The sequence below is a fragment of the Talpa occidentalis genome, unplaced genomic scaffold (genome assembly GCF_014898055.3).
Source record: "Talpa occidentalis isolate TD23 unplaced genomic scaffold, MPIMG_talOcc4v2.1 talOcc4.9, whole genome shotgun sequence".
Lineage (NCBI taxonomy): Eukaryota > Metazoa > Chordata > Mammalia > Eulipotyphla > Talpidae > Talpa > Talpa occidentalis.
In genome coordinates, this window is record NW_023605305.1 from 70,768,279 (window position 1) to 70,777,910 (window position 9,632).

At 41.1% G+C, this 9,632-nt stretch overlaps 1 protein-coding gene across 5 annotated transcripts in view; it reads right to left on the reverse strand.

Moving 5' to 3' along the window:
• CLK4 (CDC like kinase 4) overlaps positions 1-9,197 on the reverse strand; it is a 29,571-nt gene extending 20,374 nt beyond the window's left edge. The window contains exons 1-3 of one of the 5 annotated variants that reach the window (XM_054690926.1): positions 6,185-6,346; positions 1,810-1,970; positions 952-1,018 (exon numbers count right to left, since the gene is read on the reverse strand). In XM_054690926.1, the coding sequence (XP_054546901.1) occupies positions 952-1,018; positions 1,810-1,912 (170 nt within the window). In that variant the 5' untranslated portion in view covers positions 1,913-1,970; positions 6,185-6,346. Of the gene's footprint in view, positions 1-951; positions 1,019-1,809; positions 1,971-6,184; positions 6,347-9,118 lie in introns of those variants that run through there. The other 4 variants (XM_037498349.2, XM_037498347.2, XM_037498352.2 and 1 more) reach the window with 4 other exon arrangements.
• Positions 9,198-9,632: the final 435 nt, after the last annotated feature.

The following is a 9,632-nucleotide window of genomic DNA, read 5'->3' on the forward strand; positions in this document are numbered from 1 at the left end:
CAGAATTAAGCCTATAGAAAAGACAATTTAGACTGCAGTGAAGATACTCTGCAATATATATAAAAAAAAGTAAAATAACTGACATACAATAAAACTCATATATATCAGTAAGAAAAACACACTTTAAAATAAGCTAAGAATATGAAAATAATGTTCAAGTGATCAATAAAAAATGACTGCAATTTTAAAATTAAAACAAAAAACATGATTCTCAGAATTTCAAAATAACCAAGACTGCTGAGAGCGTGTTATTTGGTATAAAGTTTAGAGAATGAGGTAAATATGTAGCAAGAGAGTTACAAGGTTTATACCCTTTGCCTTGAAAATAAATGTCTAAGCTCAGAATCTATTTTCAGGAAATAATCAAAGGCAAAGATTTGTATACAAAGATACTTTTAAGAATAATTAGAAATAACTTTATATCCTAATAATGAGGCACTGGCATCCTACCAACATTACCCTTTTTATACTTTTCTGCAATTTTCATTTTTTTTCAATGTTTTTATTTTAAAAAAAAAACAATCTGGTACTTTTTAATCTTCAAAAAATTAGAATATTCCAGATAATGGGGAGCAATGACCACCACACATCTCTGGTGCTAATGTCAAAGAAGCAGCTATTGCTTGGTGGTCAACTGGCCTTACTTAGTATCATGTTCATGTGATTATGAAACATGAATGAACTATTTTCTATACACAAAAAGTATAATAAAACTATGAAATGATTAGTACTATGTTAAGCCTTACTATTTTGTATTTACTAATAATATCACATGTTTTTCATCAGTACATTCATCAGCCCAGGTGTCAATGAAATCCTGGCATAAATCCTCCCCCTTTCCCCTGTATAACAGTATATGATGAGGAATGATTACTCTGCAATGAATACCAACAAGCTCTCTCTTCTGCAGAACAAGTCTGTTTAGCATGGAGAAGGAAAAAAATTACATACTGTTTTTTAAAGTAACCCCAGCTGGCTAATTTAGAAAGCAATCTGGCAAACAGTCCCAATGGAACATCTGCACAAAACAAGGAGAAAACATAGAACCAACAAAACAAATGAGAAAGCGAAATTAATGGGAAACAGTGAAAGAAACTATGCACCTAACTTTAAAAAAAAAAAAAAATCATTTAGGAACTTTAAAATTCCTTTATTTATCAATGTATTACCTCAGAATTTTATACTGGTAAGAATACAATAAAACAGGACACACACTATTAGAAATTTTTATTGAAGTTCTTTCCTAAATTAGCAGCAAAGGAATGGTTTTTACAATAACCAAGGTTCTAAAAATCCCAAATATATCCAACAGCCTTATCTCAATTATAACCTGTGGAATATGGCATGACTAATCCCCAACATACTTTATCATTCCCAAATAGCACATGCTGTTTTTCTTAGCTGGAGTAAATCTCCCCCCTCCTCATTATCTCTCATTTATGGAACACTAAATGAGCACCCCAACATCTGTATCTTCCTCTTACATACAACTTCTAGGTGCTCGCTGGGAATCCTACCATCACTATTATTTAACAGTGTTGTCTCAGCGCCCCAACTACATTACTAGCATCTGGGACTCAATGAACTATCTCCCACCCTTCCCAGTAGAGAGATGTACAAGGGGCAGGAACTTTGTCTTATTCATGGCTGCAGCCTTAGAACCTAAAGTCCAGCCTAAAATAGGCACTCAATAAATATTTCCTTTATGTTTAAATATTTGACTCAATTATAAAGTAATTTGACAGATGAAAGCTATAAGCTACTGAAATCTATGAGCGTTAAAATGCTACTAGATCAAGAGTAATTTACCAATCAGATTCTTTAAAATGATGATGTGGTTTACAATGTCTGTTCTCTTGCGTGCTACTGTGAGATCTCCTCTTCCGTTTGTGACTTCCACTGTAGCTTTCATGTCCCCAGCTTTCTCTGCTATCCCAATCAGGGCAGTGAGTTCGTTTGGAATGCCGCATCTGTTAAGAAAAAAGGAGCAGTGAGTTGTGGGCATTACAGAGTTACCTTTAGGAGGAAAAAAAAAAAAAACACTATTTAAATATAAACAACCAGCACAAAGGGTCATACAAGTTCTAAAATCTTTGTTGGCAATATTTCCCAGACCACAGGCACTATTCTACTGGTCAGCTAATTTTCAGTGGCACACGGATCAAATACCAAATGCCAGAAAAACACTGAGTCCTTAATACATTTTCTTCAAGTTTTCTGGATAAATTCTCAGCTTTGTGCTTGTCTTCAAGTGATGCTCGCTGACATTTTATTTTTTTTTTAAAGATTTATTTATTTATTTATACACGCACTGGGTACAGTCAGAAGCGCGGGAGGGTGAGAGAATTCACCAGAGCCAGAGCGGGGTGTAGAGCAGGCAGAAGGACCGAAGTACACTGCTGAGGGGAGCAGCGGGCGGCAGGAGAGGTCTGTGCGACATGTGGGACCCTCCTCCGGTGGCCGGGGAGCAGCCGGAGCGAATCGGCGCTGCAGAGGCTGCGGGCAGCTTCGCAACCCAGCGTTCAACCGCTGCGCCACCGGGGAGGCCCATCGCTGACATTTTAAAAATAAAGAACCAGAATCAAGCTTATAATGTTCAGTAGACAAAAATAGCTAGCTAGAAAATGGTAAATTTTTAATTTTTTTATCAGTAACTCTTTTCTATGGTAAAAATTAACATCCTGATTAAGTTACTACTTCTTTTTAAAAAGAAATTTAACAATGTGAGTTGATTTAAAGAGAAATTTCCATAATACCATATAGCTTTAGTAAAATACTGTAATACAAGTAACAAGTCAGAGAAACACACAAGGATACTAAATGAAAGATGACTTTTATATTTTTTACATTTTAAAAAGACAGGTTTAATAGGAAAAATAGAACGAGAGGCACCTGCATAGTCATAGGTGTGTGGAAAGCTGCCGCTACCGTTTTGCAAAGGGAAAAAAAGGTTTGTAAAAAGAAACACATGCATAGTCACAGGCTGTTTTAAAGGTAAAAAACCATTACTGAAACTTCCTTTTCTCAAACACTGGCAAGTTCCTTTCTTTAAATCTTAGAATAACTTCAAGTATTGAACAAGAAGAAACAAAAACTAGGAGGTGAATAAGATGCAGAAGTCCACAGTGAAACTGAAGTGTAAAGAAAGAATTCTTTTATGAGCTCATTTTCTCTCATCCTACATTTATTAAAAATTAAAACGTGCTGTAGATCTTGGGTGACTCTGAAGAAACCAACATACAAGGATGAAAACAGAAGCATGACCACAATGAAATCAGATAATGGTGACAATTTCCTGACTCCACCTACAACATTGTAACTTTCCTTCTAGGCTTAGCACCTGCCTTCAAATAATATAATCCCTATCTGCCCCTCCACAACTTAATTCTTTTCCAAAGCAGTTATGTTTGAGGATTATCTCTTTAAATTTTTTTTTAAAGATTTATTTTTTATTTACACAAGAGCCTGGGTACAGGCCAGATGCGCGGGAGGGTGACAGGATTCACCAGAGACAGAGTGGGGAACAGAAAAGTCAGATCTACTGAAATACACTGCTGAGGGGAGCAGCGGGCAAGACAGGAGAGGTCTGCTCGCCATGTAGGTTGCTCTGAGGCCAGCAGGGATCCAACCAGCACTGCAAAGGCTGTGGACAGCTTCACAGCGCTGCGCTCAACCACCTGAGCCACCAGGGAGGCCCCTCTTTAAAATTTTAAGTCTTTTTTTTAAGTTGAGGGAACAGTTTACAACACTGTGTGGGTTTCAGGTGTACAGCTTCTCACCCAAGCAACAGTACATATCACACCAAGTCCACTACCAAATGTCCAACTACCGTTCACCACCCACCAACTGGTCCCCTATCTTATCTACTCCTGGCCCATCTTCTCTGGTAACTGCCATTCTGTTGTTAGAGTCTAAGGGTTTGTTTTTATTTTGTATGTTTGCTTCCCTGGTCCCCTTATATCCCAGGAATGAAATGTTTCACAACTCAGAAAAATGCTGGGGAAAAAAAGGAAAAATGAACTCAGATAACCTCCTTCAACTTGCCCAAATGAGTTAGTGACAGAGAAAGAGAAGGCAATGGCCAAGAATACAAAAATCCTAAAGCTCTTGTTAGGCTTCTCACTGGAAATAATTAATAAATAAACTTATTATTTAATACAGAGTCCTCTGACATCCAAGTTACCTTCCCCGCTCAGGGCACCTTGCCAGGGTGTCTGGCACACTACCTGGATCAAATGTTTGACTCTGGAATACCTATCTATTTAATAAATAACTTATTAAAAAATTTAAAAATTTTTATTTAAAAAATAACTATTAAAATAACTATTAATTTTCTATTTAAAAAATAACTTATTAGCTTAAATACTTTCTCACTGGAAATTAATTAGTGATTCTGAAGAGTCGCTTCAATATGGGAAGCTGAAATGAATGACATTACAAATAAACATGACCAAAAGGTCATTAGACAACCTATCAAAAAATGTTATATATTTTTAGGGAAATTCTTGACTCTTCAATTACCAAAATTGTATTTTAAACATATTAGGAACTCTTGAAAGTAGCTTAGTTAAGCATTCATAAATAGCAACAACCAATGACTGAGGATTACTATGACCATCATTATACAAAAGTTTTTGTAAAGAATCTACCTTAGCTTAGTCTGATTCTACTGTCAGTCTGCCACAGGCAGCTCACCTCTAACAAGGCAGAATTCTACAATACGGGCCTGGGCCTCCCCAGTGGCGCAGCGGTTGAGCACTGGGTAGCGAAGCTGCCCGCAGCCTCTGCAGCGCCGGTTTGATCCCGGCTGCTCCCCGACCACGGGAGGAGGGTCCCGCATGGCGCGCAGACCTCTCCTGCCACCCGCTGCTCCCCTCAGCAGTGTACTTCGGTCCTTCTGCCTGCTCTGCTCCCCGCTCTGGCTCTGGTGAATTCTCTCACCCTCCCGCGCTTCTGACTGTACCCAGTGCGTGCGTGTATGTATGTATGTATAAATAAACAAACAAATAAATATTTAAAAAAAAAAAAGAATCCTACAATACAACAGCCAATTATCGCTATGCAAATATTAAAATAAGATTAAATTCCTTGGGAGAGCCCAAAACTTTGATTTTCTAGTTCTTTAAATTTACTCCAGCCATTAGGGAAATTTCCCCCCAAGTAATATTCAGAAGTATTTTCTCAGGAGGCAAAAGAGTACCAGATAGTCCGCGTAAGAGTCCTTCACACACATAATATCTCCTAGAATTATTACACTACCACTAATTAATAAAGAATCCTCCATGCTAGAATTGCCAGATGTCTTTCAATAAAAATATCAGAGTGGGTTATCCTATGTATATATCTGTATTAGAAATCTGATTCGCCACCGCTCTCAACACCTACCAATGGCTTAAAAATGTAAAAATTATGATTATATGTCTTCAGAAGGACTGCATTTGGTGGCTAGCAAGACCACTGTGGGTATGCGTAGGAGGCACAAGCATAACAAGGACAGCTATGAAACAAGAGCAGGTGGCAACCAAGGCGGGCGTAAGCATATTGAAGCTCCTTAAAAGCCAAACAAAAAAGGAAGAAAGTAACCAAAGGTAAAATGATGCAACGAAAAGTATCAGAAATGCAGATCTGCCTTAACAAGCGGTGCGCTCCACCTTAGGGGAAAAGACAGTGCCACACAGAGGATGAAGCTTTCCGTTTTCTTCCTCACCAAGACTTAATTCCAGCACCTGAACTCGCAGTTCCTCCCGCCACCCAACCCCCTCCCAGCCCTGGCACCCCGCCAAGGTCTTCCGCACAGTGACAGGCGCAAGCGTTCCGTTCTGGCAGGCTCCCTCTCAAGCGGACTCCCCAAATGCTGTGAACGGCCGAGGCCCAGAATCCCGGGCAGCTCTCGACCGCCGACGACACCAACTCGAGGGGCGGCTCTCAAACCCGACAGGTCCTCGGCTCACGCCAGCCGGACAAGCCCTGGGAAGCGAGCGGCTGAGGCCTTCAGTGACGCCCTTCCGCCCCAAGACTTTAAACCTACTAAGGCACCTGGGCAATGTAGGTATTAAAGGCCACTGTCGAAGCTGTGCCCCCGAAGGAATCCCAGTTGCTGAGGCCCGGGGCCCGGTCGTTTCTCCGACAAGGGGCTTCCGGCCCTCAAAGACTGGGAAATCGCCCAGCTTACCCTAAACCTTACCTCCGCAAAAGCAAAAGGCCTTCGGGCCCAGAAATGTCGCCAAACCGCCGTCTTCTCTCTCCAGCCGCTGCGACAAACACCTCACAAAATGGCGGCAGCGCCGTCTCCCTACCTCTCCCCAAGCGGCCTGTAGCTCCACCCACGCCGCGCGAACGCGCCCGCTTGACAGAGCCTCGCGCGCCCCCGATCCTCTCCTGGAGGAGCGCAGCTTTGTTTGACGTCAGGGGCGGCCCTCCCCTCCCCATAGCGGCTGCGCGGCCCCGGCAGTCCCCGCCCACTCTGGCCCTTGGGGAGGTCGAGGCTGGCCACGGCTGCTCTAGTGGAAGAGCCTGGGCGCAAACCTCTGTTTCCTGCTCGAAGCCTGTGGCACGTTGTCTGCTACGTTAGGTGGAAATACCTCGGCAGCCGCCTGTAGCTTCGTTTCTTGATCTCTGCCTCAAGTGGGACGCTCCCAGGGCATTTAGGCTGCGGGCCTTCCACCATCCGCAAAGGACCTCAACTCCAGACTCCTGGAGCTGCAGATACCATCCCCACCACTCCCCCCAGCCGCCGGTGCCAGACCCTGACAGTTCACTGAACAGGATAAGCGTACTTCAGACCGCTTGGAACTGCCAGCCTAAAATAGATTTGGAAAAATAAGAGGATTTCTCAGAAAATGAGAACAGGGTTGCTTATCTGTTTAAGGCCTCTGCTTCTAACTGAACTTGACCCCCCAAAATGAGCAAGTTCCCTCATTAATTAAAATTAAGACTTCACAAGGGTTTTTTTCTCAATATGGTTCCTGACTCCTAGGCAGTGAAGTTTTCCTAACGCAGTTCTACTCACTATTTGTGTAGATCGGTTTTTACTCAAGACAGACTGAGAGCTAGTGAGCACCATTAAGGGACTTAAGAGTTTTAGGAATCCCTAGACATTACTCAGTGTGAGCGCATAAACTGAGAAGAGAGTCAAAGGCTTGGGGAACAGTTAAAAGGACAGGGAAAGAACTTGAGAAGAGATGAGGAGAACCAAGAGTATGGTGTCAGAAAGAAAGGAAGGGAAGAGCTAAAACGAGGGAAATGTTGACAGTGCCAAATACTGAGACTGGTACGGTGGTGGTGCTGAAAAATGTCTGTATTCTAATAAGGATTACTGGATTAAAGCAAGGCAGAAATCAAATTTAGAAGAGCAAAGTTGGATTGTGTGGCCTCATACCCAACAGCATGGGAGAAGCCTGAATTCTGATACCCTGTTAGGTAAGAGGATGGCACTGTAATGTAATAATCCAAGGTCACAGAAACTTGTGCCACCTGCTTTGGATAAATTGCATTGTTATGGAGATTGTGTCCGCTTCTAGAAGTGAGGAAGTGAAGTCGGAAAACCAATTAGAAAATTGAAAGCGAAAATTAGTAAATTGAAAGTGCTACAGGATGAAACAATGTTAATCCCTTCACCTGGGATAGCCACCATTCCTGCATCTAGAAATCTCAGTCTTACTTATCCTGTTTTAGAGGCTGACCCCAACCTCAGTAGCTCCTATACATCTCCTGGCCCTTGAATACTGCATTTAGAAATGTCTTCAAATAGTTGGCCAAGGCATACTGGTGTGCCTGGATATGCCAACCAATTTTGCCTAGGGTGAAATTATTTTTACAATTATTTCAGGGACCTCTATTCAATGGAATACGAAGCAGAATGGACTGCGCTTTCTTGCAAGGTAAAATGGGCCTTAGCTTGCTACACAGATACATAAATTCAAGACGACACCAAAAAAATGTTCCCTTTTTGCTGGCATATGAGAGTGTTTTGTCTCATGAGGATATAAAGAGAATGTAATCAGAACTGTGTACTGTTTGCTCAAACAGCAAAAAGTTAAAAGAACCAAGTGAAAAGGCTACTTACAGGGACATTTATAGACATCATAAAACAGTGTTCCTCAACTAGCTGAACTGCTGCTATCTTGTTATTTTGAGTATTTTAAATGTGCCACCAAGAGGAATAATATTTGAAAGTGTAACCATCAGAAGGAAGTTAGAACAAGTATGTTCTCAAAACACTAAGATTAGCGTTTCTGTTATGTGCAGTACAGCACTGTGGTCCTCCTAATTGCTCTCTGTGGCTCAGAGACTAGAGACATGTAGCTAATTTATATTGTCTTTGGTATCTAAGTGCTCACAATCCAGTACATATATGTAGGTTGTTTGCATAAGCTGCTTTGGGCCATTTTGCTCAGTTGGTTTAAATTCCAAAGTGATTAAATCAAAGGTAGTCATTTACTCCCAGAATCCCTGTGCCAGTTAGCTTAACAATCTTACTTGGCAGTCTCAACTCTTTTAAGTCTGTTGTTTAGAAGATTAACATATTTGATTAGAAGACTTAAAAAGTTCTGTCTAAATTTCTGAGAATCCACTAGCACCAGAAAAACTGCCTAGTCCAGTATCTCCAACTCTACGAGAGAACAGGTATATTCACAAAACTGTCAGTTAAATGGTGTTTAGAGAAAATCTTATTTTTAAGAGCAACCAGAGAAATATTCTTACCATATCTAACACAGATTCTTAAACATATCAACAATTATCTGTTAAAGCAGAGTTCCAGAGTAAGTCTAAATTGTTTAAATTAACGTTGACAAAGGGTTATTATCTTTATACAGCAACTCTTATAAAGCTGTAAATAAACCTTTACAGAAGTATAACCATTGCTATAAGTTTATTATTAACCTGTTAATAATCTGTAATCTATTGTTTTGTTAGCAACTAAATACTTATGTCCTATGATACTCATTTAATAATCTAAATAACCCTATAAATTGATCATTGGTTTCTTAGGCTACATCTCAGTTATCAAATATCAGAACCAAAATTCAATTGCCATCTGAATTGCTCAAGAACACTTGCTTTTAACCAACCCTTCCAACTGTGTCAACTCATACAGCAAAAGCAGATAGCAACTTACTTTACTTAGTTATTAGGGGAAAACATGCTGACTCCATCTTTCAGCAAGACCAAAAACTTTGTCATTAAAAACCATTTTACAAGGTGATGCATCATCACAGGCTCCTCATGATGAAACAATGGGTCAGTTTATCTCCAGCACACCAGGGTGAGCAAGTATCATGGTGTGCCTTATTCACTTTTTTTTTTTTTAAAGATTTATTTATTTATTGATACAAGAACCGGGGTACAGTTAGAAGTGCTGGAGAGTGAGAGAATTCACCAGAGCCAGAGTGGGGAACAGAACAGGCAGACTGATAAAGTACACTGCTGAGGGGAGCAGCAGGCAGCAGGAGAGGTCTGCGAGCCATGTGGGACCCTCGCCGGTGGCGGGGATCGAACCGGCACTGCAGAGGCTGTGGGCAGCTTCACCGCTCAGCACTCAACCACTGAACCACCTGGGAGGCCCGCCTTATTCACTCTTTAACAGCAAGTCACCAAAGGTCGCCCAGGCATCCTGGCTCTCTGAGATCAGT